General features: G+C 35.0%; 1 protein-coding gene across 1 annotated transcript in view; it reads left to right on the top strand.

The window, feature by feature from the left end:
- The window catches only part of MIPEP (mitochondrial intermediate peptidase), a 196,320-nt gene that overhangs the window by 43,801 nt on the left and 131,776 nt on the right, over positions 1 to 20,743 (top strand). Inside the window, exon 10 of the mRNA XM_072611732.1 lies at positions 174 to 226. Within this exon, the coding sequence (XP_072467833.1) occupies positions 174 to 226 (53 nt within the window). The remainder of the gene's footprint in view (positions 1 to 173; positions 227 to 20,743) is intronic.

Genomic DNA, 20,743 nt, shown 5'->3' with positions numbered 1-20,743 from the left:
CAAACATAGATCATTGGTTTGTATGCTCTTACCTTTGCTAGAAATAGAGATTCTAAGAAGTGTGAGTTCCCTTTTTAAGTTTGGGGAAAAGGTAATGAGTTAAGTTATTGAAGATGCAAATAATAAAAATTTTTGATCTCACAGTATTGAAAAGTTGAATCCTTCTATTGTAGACACTGATGCCTTGGGATCATCCTTATTACAGTGGTGCCATTCGTGCAGAGAGGTAAGTTTTCTGAATTTACAGCAATATCATGAAATAGAATAAACGCTACTTACTGTTCAGTCATATCTGCTTGTCTGGAAGAGCAAAGTTGACATGGTAGTTTGGTCTACTTTTGGTCATCTTATTATAAAGAAAATACTTTATATTTAAATATGAGTTACTGCTCCTTATTTGCAGGCCTGAATGTAATAGGGACCACGGTAGAAATTGATATTTCAATTTATCTGTTAGGACAGATAACATTTATGTTTCCCATTCATCCTCTACATGGGGTCTCCTCAGTTTTTGGACACCTTTCTGTAGGTCCCTTGACATTATGTGATTAGGTTTGAATCATTTGGTCTGCCTACCTTCCTCTTTCCTACCTACCTTCACTCTTTCTACATGGCCTATCCTGTTTGTGCTCATACATGTTTCTGTTGTTGTCTTTTAAGCTGCCTTATCTGTGCAGCCCTTGTTAGGTAAGTTCCAGCTTATGCCTACCAGACTTCTCTCTGTTATCCTTTTTGTGTGATCCACACTTGTTCTATGACTCCTTGCCAAGTAATCTCACCAGAATAGTGTTAATGTTAAAAAAAAAAGGCACTCTAAAAATGAACTACTTTTAGTTTTTGTGACAGATAGCAAAAGACTCTCTCCTTTGTTTCAGGGAGAAGCTTGGGGTCATTTAAAGTGATAGTTTCCCAGAGGCAATCCAGACGGTTTTCTTCCTACCCAATTTTGGAATCAATTTTTCATTGTATATTTGCATTGCCTATCCAGGATATATGTATTGGTGAAGCAGATGTTGCAATATTTGGACATTTCTGTTACCCAGTTCTAGTTTTTCATTGTCTTTCTTCAGTGCCTGTCCAAAGTACATATATTGGTGGATCAGCCCTGTGGATATTTGAAAGAGAAAAAACTGTTAGAAAAATTTTTAGAACTTTTTACCTCTGAAAAAGTACACAAGAAAATAACAGTAACTACTGAGCCATATGCCTCTTCTCCCATTGCTATGAAATTTATATGAGATTAATCTAGAAACACTGAGGACTTTCGTTGGGAATATGAGAAGGAAGTACACTTTTATAAACAAATACATAGTGATTCAAAAGAATGGATAGTAGGCTAGTATGGGGGAAAAAAAGACTGAATTGGAGCAAGAGGACCTGAATTCAGATCATTGTTCTGCCATTTAATAGTAGTGTGTGGTCTTGGACAATCCATTTAACTTCTCTTGGTCTCAGTTTCCTTATCTATGAAATTAAGGGATTAGATTAGGTTATCTTTAAATGTATGATTCTGTGGACTACAGTAAAGGAAAAAGATCCATTTTTCAAACACTGTATGCATTTGGTTGACAACCTATAGCAAATGTACCAAAAATTTGTATAACAGAGGGTTATGGTAAATACCTTTGCTTAGTAGAGAAACTGGTTTGTTTTAATGGTTACTTGACATTTGTGTGGCAACATAGATTCTTAGTGAAATCAGTATGGAAACAAGATTTTTTTTTTTAAACCATACTGCCCCTCCAAAATTTCACTTGAGAGTATTCTCCATGATGCTATTTTGTTATATTCTTTTCTTTATTTCTTTGGCCATTTATGGTGAAGATTGAAAAGGCTTTCTTTTTCTGAGTACTGTTTTCTAAATTGGTCAGTAGGTGGCATTCTGAGCTCATGTCCTGAATAGATCATTCACTTGGTTAATGGACATTCCTTTTGCTGTTTGCTGTCTCCATTATGTCATTGTTCTGAAAATCCAAATCTAATTCCAAGCTTGCTGCTCTCAATAGTAGCATTGTTTAGCTTTAAAATAATAATATGTCAGTCAGATTTTTTATATGCAGGGCATAAGTTCAAATTCTCTAAGTATCTTTATACATATACATTTACCAGAAAACCCTGAGGACAGATATCTTTGTGTGTTTTTTATGTCTTATTTGGAAAAGTAATTATAGAAGGCATCTAGACAATTTAGTGACAATAAACACTGAATTCTGGAATACATTATAATTCTAAAAAGAAGTTATTTAGCATGTATGTTTTGTTGAGACAGCTTTATCCACAGTGTAGTATACAAAATTTTATAGATAGTGGCATTTTAAGTAGTTATAAAGCTACTGGACAATCTATAATAGGGTACAAAGTAATTGTGATTTCTGTTAGAGAAAGTTTCTGTTGCCTTTATGATGTTTTAAAAAAATGTTCATTTTAATAAAACAAAAATTATTAGTGTAACTAAAAGTAATATATAGGTTAGATACGTATGTTTTCCACATCAAGGGCCAATGTGGTATGGTGACTCTGGCCTTGGAAGGCCTAGGTTTAAGTCCTACCTCTGACACACACTGTGAACATGGATCAGTTACCTATGCTTTAGTACCCAAGGCATTTATCTTAGACTATGAATTACAAACTAGTTGTTAAAGTAACCTCAACTTTAAGGGCTTCCCCCACCTGTTTTGCCTCATTTTAAGATTTATATAGTATCCTTAAACTCATTTATTAAATGTTGCTTTTTTTCCCCACCATGCATATTCCCTAGACGAGAGTTTAGTAAATGTTCAACTGTTTACATACTCTTCGTAGAGTAGATATTTAATCAATTATTGAATTTAATTAAATTGAATCTTAATGCTGTGGTGATCTCTAAATACATTGTGAATTGTACTTAAATTTTTTTTACTTTTTTGGTATATTAAACCATGAATCCATATTACTTACAGATTTTTTTTAAAGTATCTATTACATTTGATATGGTAATACCAATACTCTTGTTTCTGAACTTCTTTCTTCCCTCTGTATATTTTTCAAATGTTTCATTGATGCTTTTTTCTTTATGTCATCGTCCATTACAGTAATGTTTCATACGTTGCGTTGAGCACTTAATTATAGAGAGGCAGATTGTAGTAGAGCATTGGTCGTGGAGCTAGAAAAACCTAATTTTGAATCTTTCCCCAAACACCAGCTGGTTGACCAGGGTCAATTAACCTTATTCTTTGGACTTGAATTACATCATCTGTACAGTAATGGAGTTTGGATTCATGATCTCCGAGGTGACTTCAAGGTCTAAATCTATGATCCTTGGATCCCATGATATTCTGCCTTGTGTTATCGATCACTGCTGTGAAATGTGTTAGCTCTGTCTTCCAAACTAGATTATCAGCTAGAAGGCAGGGTATTGACTTATACTTCTCTTTTCCTTGAGGTGCCTACTGCAGCACTAAGAATGTAGTAAATATTCCAGAAGTATTTGTGGATTAGTGATGACCTGAGAGATCTTGTGGTGTGCTAGAGAGAGCAATGGTCTTGTGGTCTGGAGAACTGGATTTCAGTCCCTGCTTTATTCATTGCTAGCTGGATGAATGTGAGCAAGTCATTGACGTTTTGGAACCTCATTTTTCTAATATGCAAAATGGACAAATTAATACTTGTATTACAACCTCACAGCATTCTTATGAGTAAAGAAAGTACTTTGAAAATTGTAGAGCATGTCATAACTGATTTATTATATATTCTGTATATATTTTTTTAAAGTTGTATCAAAGTTGAATCAATGCAAATTGTCTTTTAAATGTATTGGGGAAATTTTGTTATTTAAAGGAATCCTTTACTGAATCCTTTTAAAACTAAATAATCAACTCTCAACTTGTCATTTTTGTAAATCCAAATTTTCATCTGCTTTAATAGTTGAAAGTAAAAGGGCTTTAGAACCCTTTATAGCTTTGAAATTTTAGAAGGAAAAGCTGAAACCTCTCTTATAGATACTCTGTGTTCTAAGAAAAGATTGGACTAGAATATCACTCTATACTCAGACCTGAACTGAGGTGTGGTATGTGTAAATAAAAAAATAAATAAATTCTTTCTAGGGGTTTCAAAATATATCTTAGGAAGTTTAAAAGTTTGATTGGGGGAGGTCATTAAATAATACTGATTGACATATTGGAAGGTATTAATAGTAAAGAAGAAAAAAATACAAAGTAAATTAGCTTGATTTGGAGGGGGGGGTACATTAGTGAAACAAAAAAAACCTTTTTTATCCCCTCTAGATTTATCTACTCTTAGGTGAAGACTGAAATGTGCTTTCTGACAAGTAATGAAAAATATAAGGGGTTTTTCTTGAATTGATTTGTAAATTTCCACCAGCAGTGCAGATTGCAGCCCATCCATGGCTGCCCATCCTGTGCAGCTATTATCCATTTTCTTCCATAAACAAGTTTCACAGCCATGGTGGTGTAGAGGGTGGACCCAGTGTGTTATTAAGATGCCTTCTTCACTTTCCTCTGACATCATGAGGGGATGAATAGGAGAGAGAGAAAGAAAGAGAGAGAGAGAGAGAGAGAGAGAGAGGAGAGAGAGAGAGAGAGTGTGTGTGGCTATCCAGTTATTATCTCTGTGCCTCATCATATGACCAGATCATCTTCTCTTCCTGTTATGCTTTTCTTTATTGACATCTTTTACTTCTATTCTTCTTTGAAGTTCTCTGCTCCTTCTCACAATGTACCTCTATGTTTCTCATTGTGTGATTTTTTTTAATTGGACCTGTGATTTCATCAGTATAAAAGTCTCCCAGTAAAGAATTCCTTTTACCTATGCTAATAAACTTTTCTGCAACTTACAGTTTTAAAAAGTTGCCTGGGACACTATAAAGTTAAATGGTTTGCCCCATAAAGTATGGGCCACACAGCCAATACTTATCAGGACTAGGGCTTAAACCGACAGCTTTCAATTCATATCTCATTACCATATAGCTAGGTAGAATATCGGTGTTGAAGAGACCTGGCCTTTGTTTCAAGAGGAAGCCTGGGATCCATAAAGGAGCTTTGTAGTTTCTTGATCCAGCCTTTCCTCTTCCTATTCAAATTCAGATCCAACTTGTCCTTCTGTACTCTGTCCCAGATCTGTATAATGATGAACAAGCTTTATGAGTTGTCCAAATGAATGTCATCATCTGGGCAAAGAGATTTTTTCATCCATTTGGTCTTTTCTTGGGTGGCTAATCAGGCCAAACTCTTTTGAGGGGTTATATACAGTATTCTTAGATTTAGTGTGACCAGCATAATATAACTCACAAACAGGAGCCTCTGGAATAGATATGATTTGGAACAAAGTTCATTATTACTTGTTGAGCTTATTAAAAAAAAATAACAGAATGTTAATATTTCTTTAGTACTCCAACTTTAAGACAACCGGTGTTTTTCTCTTGAAACACTTTTTTATATTGTTATCTACTTTCTGAAATTTTAATAATCATTGACCTTATTTGATCTTGGTAAAATTATTATTTAAAAGGCTAATATATCTTTATGCCTTTAATTTCTTAGCACATCCTAATTTTCATAGATGAAGTTGATTTCAGTGAACATTAGTGCCTCCAGGAAAGCTAAAGTTCTACTAACATAATGATATTTTGTGAACAGACGCCATAATTCCTGAACACATTTATATTCATGATCATTTTTCATTCTGTTTCCTTTCTTAATGCTTGTTTTCATTATTTAGTTTTGCTTGGAATGAATTTCAATAGACTGGATTTTGTCTATTTTTCTGTTATATACCATAAGTGCATTAGCTGAAAAATTGTCATTAAGTTCATTTTGTCTCTATGCTGGTAAAATAATAATTTTATTTTATTTGAGTAGCATCATACACATATGGAATAGAACTACTGTACATGTGAAATCATTCAAAATTAAAAAAAAATTTTCACTGATCTCAAGGTACCTTCAGAGGAAATAATTATAGCCATCACAGAATGACTTACCCTTGGCTTCTGTTGCGGATTTAAGAGTATTGTTTGATCTATGTTGTTTAATGTTGCTGTATTTACAATGGATATACAGAGAGTCAGATTGTCTGGCTGTTTTAAGCAGTTCTTACAAGGGCTTCTATCTGTTCTTAATGCAGTCATCATAGTACAGGGTCTGGACCTCAGTTTTAATATTTTCTGAAGCTCCATTTTGTCCTTTTTGCATAAGGGTAATCAAGTTCTGAGAAAGTGATTTGCCCTGTGTATTTACAAATCATGATGCAAATTTATTTATAATTGGAAATAGGTGTCAAATCTTACAAAAGTGGAAGGTCAGTCATACTGATTTGCTGTGGTGTGTTGTTTTGTATGCAGTAGACCTTCTAGATTCTCCCTTTACTACTGTCACTCCGGAATATTCCTCTTTTGAGGTTCATTCAGTCTAAATCACCAAATTGTGATCTATAACTGTTACCTACCTGAGCCCTTCCTCAGTTACTGCAGTGTTTGGTTAGCAGTCTTTCTTTCCTCCCCAACTCCTACCCTTGTACTAGGGGATTTTAACATATATATATATATATATATATATCAATATGTCCTCAAACACCTTATGTTCCATGACTTCCACTCTACCTCATGTAGATGCGCAGATGATCATACCCTTGTTCTTGCCATTCACAAGTATTCCATTTCCATGAAATCCGAAATTCCTTCATCTAATCATAATCTATTTTCCTAACTCCTAAGCCTGTTTATCCTTTTCATCGCTTTCATTTGCTTCACCTCTCAGTTCTTTTCTAGGTCAACATCCCTGCACTGGCTACATTCTTCTTCCTTTCCCATCTTAACTACTTGATGAATTCAGTTCCCCATTGTCCACTTCTCAAGTCCCTTGCCCCATATCTTATCACTGATCTTTCCCTGCTAAGCTCAAGCCTTGGATTACTCCCACCATCTCTTGCCTTTGCTCCTACTTGTACAGCTGAACAAAGCAGGAGAAAATCATGAATAGTATCTACCATATAAATTCATGTGACATAATCTCAACTGAATCCCTCACTTAAGCAAGGCAGTTCTCTTTGTTATTTGTTATTTCACTCACTACAGTGGCTTCAGTCAGGCAATCAACATATATTTATTAAGTACTTATTATGTACCAGGCACTTTTCTAATCATTGGGAGTACAAATACAAGTAGAAAGACAGTCATTGCCCTCAAAGAGCTTACATCCTAATGGGGGAAGACTATAAAAGGAAGCTAAAAGCAGGGGAGAGAAGGGAGACAAAAGTACTAGGTACTTGGGCATGGTAAAAATAAAATATGACAGGTCTGGGTACAGTCCTCAGGTTCTCAAATGGATGGTCTAGGGAGAGCCATCCAATCAGAAGGAGAGGCCACAAGGGCAGAGGAAAGAATATTTTCAATGTGTGAATTCCAGGTCAAGATTGATTTTCAGAATGAAGAGGTTTCTGGGGCATGGTATGCAAAGTCTAGCATGGTAAAGGAGTATAACCTGAAGAGAAGTAAGCCCAAATCTTTTCTTCTCTCCCCAGACACCCTAATGTTTGAACATCCCATGATGCCTCCCTCTCTAATCCTTTTAGCTGAGAACTTTGCCTCTTATTTCACTGAAAAAAATTGTGACTTTGCTGAGAGTTCCTTCTCTACTCCTTCTCATCTCACATCATACAGATGTCATCAGTCACTATCTCCTTCTTCATCCCTGACTCACATGTAGATGTGTACCTTTTTCTTAACAGGGCAAAAACCATAAGCACAAGTGATCCTGTTTTGTCCTGTGCTTTCCAACAGATTGCCTTCTGTATTATTCATCTTCACATATTTACTTTCATTTTCCCTCTGTCTGCTCGCTACTTTTATACTATCTACAAACATCCATTTCTTTTTTTATGTTCAGAAAGCCCTCCCTTGATCTGTCTATCCTTGGTAGCTACTGTCTAATAACTTTCCTTCCTTTTTTTTGTTAAATTCCTGTAGTGCTAGTGTAATATTCACAGTGCCTATAGTGGCTATGAATATGCCAGCACAGTTCTGAATCACAAAATATAACAGACTCTCCTCATGGAAGACAGAACCAAAACATTTATTCAAACACCAGAAAGCTGAATCCCAACAACAGAAAACCAAATCCATCATAGCCACAAAGAAATCCAGCATAGTAACCAAGAAGTCTATACACATTATCAAGCCTTCCCCCAAACAGGCTTCCCTGAGCAAAATGCCCTTCTCTCACTCACAGCCAACTGCTTGCTTTCTCTGTCCTTCCTAGCTCTGACTAATCTGACCAACTTCCTCTTAGCTCTGCCTCTTCCTGTTCTACCCTTTCTGCTCCATCCCTTCCTGCTCTACCTGTTCAGCATGCTCTTCTCACCACAGTCTTCATGTGACTCAAACTCATGTGACTTTGGCTTCTGTGTGTCTTAAGCAGGTCACATAGCCCTATTAATGGATGAGAAAGATCTTCCCATTCCATTAAAAATACATTAATAATACAACTCCTTGAGAAAGACATTTATACTTTCCTTTTACTCTCTTCTTAACTCTCCATACTCTGGCTTTTGACTCTCCAACTGAAACTGCTCTCTCTAAAGTTGCCAAATCTAATGGCCTTTTCTCAATCCTCATCCCATTTGACCTCTGTGTAGCCTTTGACACTATGTAAGCATAAGCAAGGTGTAATTTTTGTTTCTTTTTTCTGGAGTTCAGTTTTCTAGGCTCAGGCTAAATTGTGAACATCTGAAGGATTAATATCCTTTGAACCCTGATAATTCACAGCTGTGCTGAGTCAAGTAGATTTTGTGCCTTCTGGCTCTGAGCCTATCAGGGGCTGAATCTTTGTTATATATTCTGGGAGGTTGGCATTTTGCTTTGGGGTCTCACTCATGAGAAGAGCCATTTGATTCCCTGGATTGTACTCTGGGTAGCCATTTGTTAAGAGCCCTCCAGCTACTCAGATGTTGGTACTCTCTTGGTCTGGTGGTGTATGTAGGTAGTTATATTATTCTGTTTAGACAGTTGGAGCTCTGTCTATTGAATTTTTTCTTGGACTACTTATCTGTACTTATCTGTCTGTTAATTAAAGTGAGATTGTTGATCCCTTTAAAGCTGTCTTTTCTTTAGAAAAACAGATCAAAGAACCTGTGCTAGCAGCCCACCCTGTGTGCTGGTGTGGTTGCTAATACACACTGTCAATCAATGTCTTTTCATTGATATTCTTTTCTCCCTGGTTTTCCATAATGCTGTTTCCTGGTTTTCTTCTTATCTGTCTCAAGACCCTTACATCTCCTTTTGTAGATGTTCATCTAAACTACCCTCACTAACCATGAGTATCCCTGAAGGCTCTGTCTTGGGCCCCTTTCTCCCTCTGTACTATTTCAGTTGGTGCATTCTTTAGCTCCCTTGGATTTAGTTACCTCTGTGATGATTCTCAGCACAACTATTAGCCTTCCTCCCAAACTCTTCCTCTTCCAAATTTCCCAGTTACTGTGGAGAGCACTACTGTCATCCCAGGCATCCAGGCTCACAACTTAAATGTCATCCTTCACTCTCTCTCTCTCTCCCCCCTTCCATATCTGAACCATTGCCAAGTCCTGTTGATTCTACCTTTGTAACATCTCTCATATGACCTCATGTCACCTTCTGTCTGCTGCCACTGCCGCTACTCTGGGGCAGGCCTTTATTACCTTACTCTTGAACTATTGCAGTAACCTTCTGGTTTGTCTCCCTGTCTCAAGCCTATCCCTATTTCAGTCCATTCTCCACTCAGTGGTTATCACAGTGACCTTCCTAAATAGCAGATCTATATTTACCCCTTTAAGCAGGTAATTCCAGTGGCTCCTTCTTGCCACCAGGATTAAATATAAACTCCCCTGTCTTTATTTATGTACTAGCTTTATGTACTGACCTTTACATAACACTTGGAAGTTTACAAACTTTAACCATACATTATCTGATTTCATTTTCACAACAATCCTCTGAGAAAGGCAGGGCAGGTATTATTATTATCCCCACATTACAGAAAAGGAAATAAAAACAATATAGTATAGTGTGTATAGAAGTTTTGAATACTAATGAACTCTTTGATCCTTTGTATATTTGAAAACAGGTTAGGAATCTGGAGCTCAAAAAGCTCAATTTATTTATCTAAGGTTGCACTACTATTTTGTAAGTGGAAGAAGTGGGATCAAAACAAAAGCCCTCTGATTCAAAAAAAACCTTTATAGCCCAGAGCTTAAGACCAAATGTAATAAATTAAAATGTATAGGGTAAATGTAAAGTGAAAGTTGGGTTAAAGAAATTCAGCTTAAAGAGAATGTAAGGATAGAGGCACAGTGAAAAAATGATTTAAAATGTTACAAGAGTTTTAGTGGACTATATACTTAATATGAATCAACAATCTGATATAACTGCCAAGAAAAGCAATACAGTCTTTGACCGGATTAATTTATGTGTTCAGGTATAATGAGGTGATAGTCCTACTATATCCTGCCTTAGAACCCATCTGGAAAATTGTCTCCATTTCTGGTACTTCAATTTAGAGAGACAATGCAAAGCTGAAGAATGTTCATAGGGAGTCATTTTGGATAATAAAAAGTTTTGCAACTAGCCTGGAAAAGGCAACCCTTAATGGAGAACATGATAACTGTCTTTAAGTATTGAGATTCAGACTTATTCTCTTTGACCTCAACAGTCAGAAACCAGAATAGCAGCTGGATATTTGCACATAGGCAAATTTAAGTTTAATTCAGAGAAAAACTTAATAACAATTAAAGCTATTCAAAAGCTGAAGGCGTTGCCTTGGAGGTAGTGGGTTCTCTCTCCCTTGTGGCATTTTGATAAAGGGTTTCTGGTCAATTGTGGGATATTTTGTAGAAAATATTTTTGTTCAGGTATTGGTTGGATTAGATGACCTTTCCACTTCCACATTGTCTTTTATCTCTGATTCCTAGTCTGTAGTACTATGGCAACTAATGTAGTACTATGTAAACTAATCATCATGTATAACAATAGCTTTAATGTAGATGTAAAGGGTAAAGGAAGCTGGCATCTCTTGACCTCCTATGTGAGCTGGACAAAGAAGGATTGAAAACACCTGTCACCACCCTGTTACAGGCCCTCATCACTTCACATTTGGACTAATGTAATAACCTGCTAGTGGGTCTGCCTGTCACAAGTTTTCCCCACTCCGGTCCATTTTCCATTCAGCCACTAAGGTGATTTTTCTGAAGTGCAGGTTTAACTACGTCACTCTCCTGCTCAGTAAGCTTCAGTGTCTCCTTGTTACCTCCAGGATCAAATACAAAATCCTCTGTTTGACATTGAAATTCCTTCATAACCTCGCCTCCATCCCAGTCCCTACCTTTCCAGTCTTCTTACATCTAGCTCCTCATCATACTCTTTGATCCAGCGACACTGGCTTCCTTGCTCTTCCTCAAACGAGGTACTCTTTCTCTTGACTTCAGGCATTTTCACTGGCTGTTCCTCCATGCCTGTAATTCACTTCCTCCTCATCTCTGCCTACTGGCTTCCTTTAAGTCCCAGTATGTTCTACAGGAAGCTTTCCCTTTTTTAATAAGTTTCTATTTTTACTATATTTATAGGGCAACCAGGTGGCGCAGTGTATAGAGCGCTTAAACTGGAGTCTGGAGGCCCGGAGAGCAAATCAGGCCCCAAACATTTACTAGTTGTGTGACTCTGGGCAAATCACTTAATCTTTTTTGTCTCACTTTTCTTGTCTGTAAAAAGAACTAGAGAAAGAAATGGCAAACCACTCCAGTATCTTTGCCAAGAAAACCCCAAATGAGGTCACAAAGAGTTGGACATGACTAATTTACTCAACAAGAACAAATATCTTGTTTGTACGTATCTATTTGCTTGTGTCTTCCCCATTAGATTGTGAACTCCTTGAGGATAAGTGCTATCTTTTGCTTTTTTTGGTATCCCCAAGAGTTAGCACAGTTCCTAGTATGTTTCTAATAAGTGCTCAATAAATGTTCATTGACTGACAAGGCATATACATACACACATATAGAATTTTTTGTAGATATTCATCAGACTTAATAAGGATATGAGTACAGACAGGAAAAAGGGAAATGAGATATAACAGGTAGAGTAGATTAGAGTAAGGAATAATCAAAAGCAAAACAAGCTTTGGAATATTGATCATAAAGGGTGATTAAAAAGAGAGAAAGTATAAGAATTAAAGATCAGAGTCTGGGTTTGGAAATTAGAGGGGAAATTCAAAAAGAGTAGGAACAAATCATATAGAGATTATTAGTGGGAATCACTTTCTCCACCTACTTAATCTTTGCAAAGAGGGAGACAGGATGAAAAGAGAAAAAACTCTTAAGTTATTGTGATAAAGAGAAACATGCAACTAATAGTCTTAACAGTGATTGTGATTAGTATGTTTACCCATAAAATGGAAGAGGGTAGCAGAATGGATTAGAAAGCACAATCAACAATATATTGTTTATAAGAAGTACCTTCAAATCAAAGTATTCACAGAGTTAAATTGAGGGACAAGAGTAGAATTTATGATGTTTCAGCAGTAACTAAAAAAAGGCAAACCAATAAACTGGACACTCACATAAGAATTAAGGGAAATTACCAAGTTTCCAAAAATCAAAAATGAAAAAAACATTTCACAGTAAATGAAAATGAAGGAAATCGTTAGAAACCTATATGTGATTATATTATAAAATATAACTGAAATTGATAAATATTTATAAAAATAAAAATATACAAATAGATTAAGAAATAGGAAATTTAACCTAATATCAGAAAAAGAAATTAGATAAATGATTAATAAAAGTCATTAAAAAAATACCAACACCAAATGAATTTCATAGGTGAATTCTGTCAACAATTCCAATATTAGATAAATTATTTGCAAAAATAGGAAAAGGAAGGATGCTCCAAATTTCTTTGATACAGGTATTATCTTGATAACTAAACTAGTGAGAGAAAAAAATCTATAGATGAATATCCCTAATGAATATCACTGCTAAATTGTCCTCTAAAATGTTAGCAAAGAGGTTACAATGACATGTTGAAATGATTACACACTGTGCCTAATTGGATTTATACTAAAGTTCATTATTAGAAACGGTATGCGTAATAGGCCACCATTTCTGTGGGCTTTTAAAATTAATTTTATTTCTTTGTTTTTAGTTTTCTACATTTACCTTCTATAAGATTTTGAATTCTAAATTTTCTCCCCCTTTTTCCACTTCCTCCTCCCCAAGACAGCATGCAATCTGATATAAGCTGTACATGTACAGTCTAGACTACCATTTTGTAATGACAAGAATTATAAGAATTATATGACTATATCAAGATGCGGAAGAGGCTTTTAACAAAATTCAACTCCTCTTTATGTTAAGCACTAAAAAAAAAAATCACAAATAAATCGATCGTTTCTTAATGTGATAAATAGTATTTGTCTGAAAGCAAGAATTAATATTATATATCTGTAATGAAGAATCACTAGAGGTCATTCTAGTAAAATTTGAAATAAATCAAAGCTACTGACTTTTATGATATAATCCTAGACTATGAATGATAGCAATAAGACAAAAAGAAATTGATGGAAGAGCATAAATAAAAATAAGATTATAATTTTTTGCAGATGACCTTTTGACATATTTCAAGAATCTTAGAGAATCCATTAAAAAAATTGAGAGAACATCTTCAGTAAAATAGCAGAATATAAAATAAATCCACTGCCTTTCTGTATTCTTCTAAAAAAGAATAACAAGAAGGCATAGGAAAAAATGACTTTCTTTCAAAATGCCTACAAAATGTATAAACTGTCTGGTAGTTTAGTTACAATTCAGGATGCACACAGAAATTATGCTAATTCAGCTATGAAAGTTGCTTTACAGAAATAAAGGCATACCTAAATAATGAGTATTAACTGCTCTTGGTTAGACTTTGCCAATTAAAAAAACTGAAAGTACTTGAAAAATTAATTTACAGATTCAGTGCCATACCAATCAACTACCAAAGGATTACTTTATAGAATCAGAAAAAAAAAAATGACCATTCATCTGGAGAAATAAATTGTCAGGAATACCAATAGGAAACAATGAAAATATATTGTGATGAAAGTCAGTACTGTGACTAACAGTACCATACCTCAAACTCTACTATAAAGGAGTAATCATCAAAATTGTTAAAGAAAAAGAAATGGATTAAGCTCAAAGTATCCAGAAACAATTGAACATAGTACAGGATTTGATAAATGCAAGGACTCCATATATTGGGATAAGGAGTCACAGTTTGACAAAAACTAGAATAAAATCTGGCAGAAATTAGGTTTAAACATAATTTAAACATCTCACTATATACCATAGTAAGTTTCAAACAGACATAAGATCTAGGCACAAAACTTCCTCTTCCAAAGAAATTAAAGGATCAAAGAAGGGAGGAGATTTTCACACCTATGAGATAGAGAAAATCCCAGAAGATAAAATGGACATTTTTGCTTAAATAAAATTGAAAAGTTTCTGTACAAACAAAGTCAATTTTTGCAGCAAATTTGTATGATGAAGATATGATATCCAAAATGTAGAAAATTGATGCACAAAATTCATGCCCTAATAAATCATCAAAGATGGGACCAAGCAGTTCTTAAAAGAGGAGTTATCAGCAACCATATAAAAAAAGTACTTCAAATGACCTATAATAGGAGGAATACAAATGAAAGTGACCGATGTTTCACCTCATTGTATCTATACATTAAATTGGCAAACATGACAAATGGAAAATCTAATAAAAACATTAAGTTTTTGACTGACAGAGCTACTCCAACACACTGTTGGTGAAGCTATGATGTAGTCCAGCTATTCTAGAAAGCATTTTGGCTCCATCCACCAGAATCATTCAACTATGCAAACCTGTTGACCCACAAATACCACTCTTAAGCATATACCCCAAAGTCATCACAGAATGCAAGGATCCATGTGTATAAAATATTTATAAAAATACTTTTTTGTTGTGGCAAGGACTTCGAAATCAAGTAGCTGCTCCTTAGTTGAGAAATGTATGAATAAAATGTGGTATACATGATGTTAATGGAAATGTTATTATAAGAAATGTTGAAAGAGAATTAAAAAAAGATTTAGATAATCCTATGAGGACTTCTGTGAACTAATACAGGATGAAGTGTACAGAATCAGGTAAACAATTTACCCAATGCCTATAGCCTTTTAAAGAAACATAACTTTAAAAGACTCAAAAGCTATAATGAACCCAATGACAAATTATGACTAGAATGCGGATGATGATTCATGCTTCACATGATTTATAAAGAGGTGGTAAATTATAATTGTTCAGTAACACTTTTTCAGACACAGCTAATGTGTGAAATTATTCTGGGTGACTATGCTTATTGGGGGAGTTTTTTTTTTTCCTGTGAAAGGAGGATAACAGAATAAATGATATTGATGGTGATACTTTAAAAAAAAAAGGAAAAGAAAGAAAACTTAACCAGTGACAGTTGATCTTAAAGAAATATGTTCTTTATTCCTAATACTATATAATTGCAAGAAAGGTTAATACAGTTTCCCAAAACACTCATTTCTTTTATCTTTGTATTACCTTTATTTAACTAGATTAAAAATAACTTTCTCTATGTCTTTTAAGAATATAGGTTAAAAATGCAGTTAATTCAATTGAGCAGGAGAAGGAAATTCAGTAACTGTACAAAAAAACAAATTATATAAAACAAGTTTATAGTATTGTATATAACCTTTTTTGCTGTTTTTTGCATAATGAAACATTCTTTTTTGTTGATTTTGTTATTATATTCATGACAGAAAAACTTTAAATATAAGAAGCTATGGAGATTTGGGGTATTTTTGAGGAGTTAATCCACCTCTTTGTCTCAATGAATTTCTTAGTCACCGTAGATGATTCTTCTGTAGGTCTTGAGCATTTAATCTTGCTTTTTTTTACACTGGTACCATCAGTTGAACTTTTCAGATTTTCTAAGATTTCTTTGTTATTATGATTATTTTATGTGTTTTTACTGCTAATAACAAAAGCATAAGTAGGACAATAAGAGTGTTGTAGGTTAGAGAAAGTCGGGACACCCAACTTATGGTCAAGCCTCTCTTAGCAAGTAAATTCTGAATGCTAACAAATCACTTCACCTTTCTGGACATCAGTTTCTTTTAGGGCTAGGTTGAACTAGGTAAATTCTAAGCCTTCTTCATCATCAGTTTATCGAAGAAAGGTAAATGTTATTTCAATTTTTTAAATTTAAAGACCTTTTCAACCTATATTTCCAGCTTTCTTTGACATTACTCTCTATCACGCACTCTGTAGTCTAGCCAAACTGGCCATCTTGTTCCTCACCCCGTGGCATTCCATCTTTCTTATCTGGGCCTTTGCTTTGGATTTATACATTTCTTTTGTATATATTTTGTAAATGTCATATATTCATATTTTGTTTACCCCAATAGAATGTTTGTAGTTTTTGTTTCATTTTTGTCTTCCTATCCCAAGGCCCAGCCTACTGCCTAGCACATAGTAGGCACTTATTAAATGCTTGTTTTTTTTATTATTCTTGAGTATTTCCATTGAAATTTCTTTGTTGGTACTTGAAGCAGTCTGAAGCACTATATATATATATAATGTGTATGTATGTATGCATGTATATGTATGTATACATGTATGCATACATACACACATACTAGAAAGTGAACTTTCATAATTTTCCTGACAAATTGAGATTAATTTTGTCATTATGTAGAGTGAGAGGATATAAGAGTAATTTGCATTTGGTTCTGGATTATATTAGAGTAAGTACTTGTGGTATACAATATTCAGAACACTGTCAACTCAGTATGTGTTATTGATGAGAACAGCCCCAGGTTTATTAGGCAGTTGATTAGAACATTTTTATTAGGCCAAGTCTCAGAAGCTCTGATGGAACAAAACCAGTGACAGCTGATCGTAAAGAAATACGTTCTTTATTCCTAGTACTATATAATTACAAGAAAGGTAAATACAGTTTCCCCAAACCACTCATTTCTTTTATCTTTGTATTACCTTTATTTAACTAGATTAAATAGTGACTTTCTCTGTGTCTTTTGAGAATATAGATTTCAAAATGTCAACCAACTATTAACATTTCAATTATACTTAGACAATTGTTTCAAATGCCAAAAATTTTTGCTTTTTCCTTTGATAGAGTTTAAAATAGTTTCTTTGGCAGTATAGTCACATACTTTGCTCTTTTCCTCTCTGTAATTTGTTCTTAGTCCACACATGTCCTCTGTCAAGTCTTACTCATTCAGTGATGAGCCTTTCTATAAGCATTTGCCTTTGGTGGATGTGTTTTTTATTCTACTTGTTATAACTTATTGAGTAGGATAAGGTTCCAGGGGTGGGCAACCTGCAGCCTCGAGGGCATATGTGGCCCTCTCGGTCCTCAATTGCAACTTAATTCAAACTTTGCAGAACAAATACCCTTAATAAAAAGATTTGTTCTGTGAAGTTTGGATTCAGTCAGAGGGCTGCACTTGAGGACCTAGAGAACCACATATGGTCTCAAGATTGCAGGTTCCCCACTCCTGGAGACTAAAGACTATATTTACCTGCAATTTCAGCCTGTATTCATTGTTCATGTTTAATCATATTTAATATTTGCAGTAAGACTTCTCTACTTTAGACCAAAACTCTGCTCATCAAAATCAGTCCAGAATTAAACTAATCATCTATAATGGGATTTAAAAATCTTACCTGCCGATTAATAGACCTCAGGTGGGGATATTGAGGGAGGCTTGTTTTGTATGGGGGCCCACACCTTTTCCTGATTGCTGGTGAAGCACTCGGTCACCAGGGGTAGTACCCTCTGGCTCTGAAAAGAGTATATATATTCTGAGGTGAGGTTTTACTTTGGGGCTTAGTTTTTGGAAGAAGGTTTGTGTGCCAGATGAGACTCTGGGCAGCCGTTTTAAGAAGTCCTCGGCTTTGAAAACTCAGATGTTGGTGCTTCTCTTTCTGGGAATGATGTATGTATTGCCTATTATCAAACAGTTGGAAACGCTGTCTGTTGGTCCTGCGTGTAGTTTCTCTGTTGATATATGTGTTTGATTAAAGTGATTGTTGATCCCTCAAAAGTTGCTTTCCTTTTAGAAAAGCAGATCTAAGAACTTGTGCAACAGGCCCTTCTATGTATGTGAGGGTGCTTACTGCTACATCATCCTTCCCCTGCTATAACCTTTCTATATCAAAGTAGTTCTACTGACTTTTCCTTATTTTTATTATTAGTGGTAGTACCACTATCCCAGTCTTTCAAGATTGAAAATCCAGAGCCATCTGTGCTGGCCCTCTCTCTTATTTTCCATGATCAATGAATTACCAAGAAGCCCTTTTGACTCTGCCTCAGTAATCAGAAGTCAATAGCAGTAAACATTTATCGAGCTCCTACTATGTTCAACACTGTGCTAAGCACTGGAAATACAAATAAGAAAAACATAGACAGCCTCTGCCTTCAAGGAGCTTGCCAAAGCTGATATAATCTCTCAGGATGAGTTTCATGGTGAAGAGTTTCTTGGGAGCATGATAGTAGAGTCCAGTGATTAGGACTGGTTGGAAATGAAGAGTTGGCTGGTCTTTCCTTTTTAAATTGAGGCTTTGGGAGGAGTCCTTTGCTGTACCTTCTAGCGCTCCACTTAGACAGGCGGAGGGTATTGGAAAAAGTCTGAGTATCAAAGCTGATATAATCTCTAAGGATGAATTTCCTGGTGAAGAGGTTTCCTGGGAGCCTGATGATGGTGAATTCCACCCCAGGGAATGTAGTTGATATATCTCTAACAAAACCTTGACAGCTTTTTTATTCTTACCCAAGTTATTAGAAAGTAGAGTGCTGATTGCATGGAGCAACGATATATATTAGTCATGGAGTTCTGATCTTAAGAGCACGGAATGTATTCTCTAATGACCTTTGTTATGTTGGGAGGAGCAACATATTTTGGACATATCCTCTTGTTTGGGACGTTGTAACATAAACTGTCTTTGACCGTATTCTTGGAGGAGGATGAAAGCATGAGACTAGGTAGTCAACGTTGCTTTTCCAGTGGGCTTGGATGGGGCACCAACTGGGTTGTGTTTCACCTTTGGCACAGTACAGATGTATATTCTTACCATTCTTTGGCAGAATTACTTGTAGACTATGCTTTTATTTGTCTCCACTTGTAAATGTCGAAGAAATATTCTGTTTGTAGCTTTAAACATATTCATTAATAAACAATTATGAAATGCCTGCTCCAAAGTACAGTATAGTACTGTGGTAGGTTCTAGGGATAAAATGATACAGAAGACATAGTCTGCACCCTCAAGAAGACTTTTTGTGATGTATCAGTACTATTAGTGATTGGCCATTATTAGTATTGTTCACAGAACTTAGACTGCTCAAAAACAGCAGACTCTTTCTAAATTGAGTATGAGTTAAGAGTTTCTCCTTTAAAAATATTTAACTTGATACCAATCTTCATCATTTCAGTGTGTCATTTTTGCCTGATTTCTGAAACCAACAGAACCTTAACCCTTACAGTCTTGGTTGGTTATTGGATGTTGGCATCGCTGTAACTGCACATGGTTCCATTTTTTTAACTTTCATGGAAAGAGGAGAATGTTGTTCTGGTTTGGGTTGGAGTGAATGGCTTCTGAGGTCTCTTCCAGCCCAGAGATTCTGTGATTCTATATACCACACTTTGTTTTAAATAAGTTTATCTGAGGAGAAACTCGCGTAAAGTGTCAGACTTAAACAGCATTTCAGAAAGTTGCCACCTTAAACCATGACTGCAATTTATCCTTTACTTTTTCTGATTATTTGCATCCAAATGTACAAAGCCAGGATTTTACAAAGGAACACATTTACTATACTTTCAGATCTTCAATTTCCAAGTAAAATCCTTTTTTTCTTAACCCTGAGTTGTTTATTAAATAGTGCCTGATGAGGACATGTGTTGCTGTCTACTGTCTGCTTCAATAAATGTTTTTTTAGATTCTGATTTTGCATATTGTATTAGATTGGCATCTGTGCACCTTACCTAGCTTTCAGGGAAATAAAACAAAGAGTGAGGTTAGTTGTCCTGAATATGTCCTGAATATTCAATCAAGATGTTAGTTATTTTTATACTTAAAACATTTTAAATTCTACTTTTTAAAAATGAATTCTTGAAGATTCCTTTGATCTCTTCTTCTCTATGTCTTTTTCATACACACACACGCACACACACTCACGTGCCCAATTTAAAGCTCTGAGACAGTTATTATTTAATTATAGCATTGTACAGTTATTATATACTTCTCATTATTCTCTTTGGTAAGAACTTACCAAAAATTTAATGTTAACTTTTAATTTTTATATTTTCTGGTCAGGTTCAAGTTCTTAGTAGATAAATGATTTTTAAGAAATTTCTCTTGAATAGTTCTTTTAAATTCTCTGAGATTTTGACAGAACTTCACAATGTAGGATAAAAGGCTTTCAAAAGATATGCAGATATTAAAAAAATAAGTTTTTTTAAATAGTATTTTTTAAAATTACACGTAAAAAATAGTTTCCACCTTTTATTTTTGTAAGAGTTTGAATTCCAAATTTTTCTCCCTCTCTTCTTTCCCTTCCTTCTCCCCAAGAGAGCAAGCAGTCTGATATAGGTTATACATGTACAGTCATGTTAAACATATTCTCATATTGTGTTTGTCCTTTGTTCTCGAAGAAGACGATGACATCAAGATGTTGAT

The sequence above is a fragment of the Notamacropus eugenii genome, chromosome 5 (assembly GCF_028372415.1).
Source record: "Notamacropus eugenii isolate mMacEug1 chromosome 5, mMacEug1.pri_v2, whole genome shotgun sequence".
Classification (NCBI taxonomy): domain Eukaryota; kingdom Metazoa; phylum Chordata; class Mammalia; order Diprotodontia; family Macropodidae; genus Notamacropus; species Notamacropus eugenii.
Note: the sequence above shows the minus strand (reverse complement) of the source record. Positions and strands in the feature narration are given on the sequence as shown.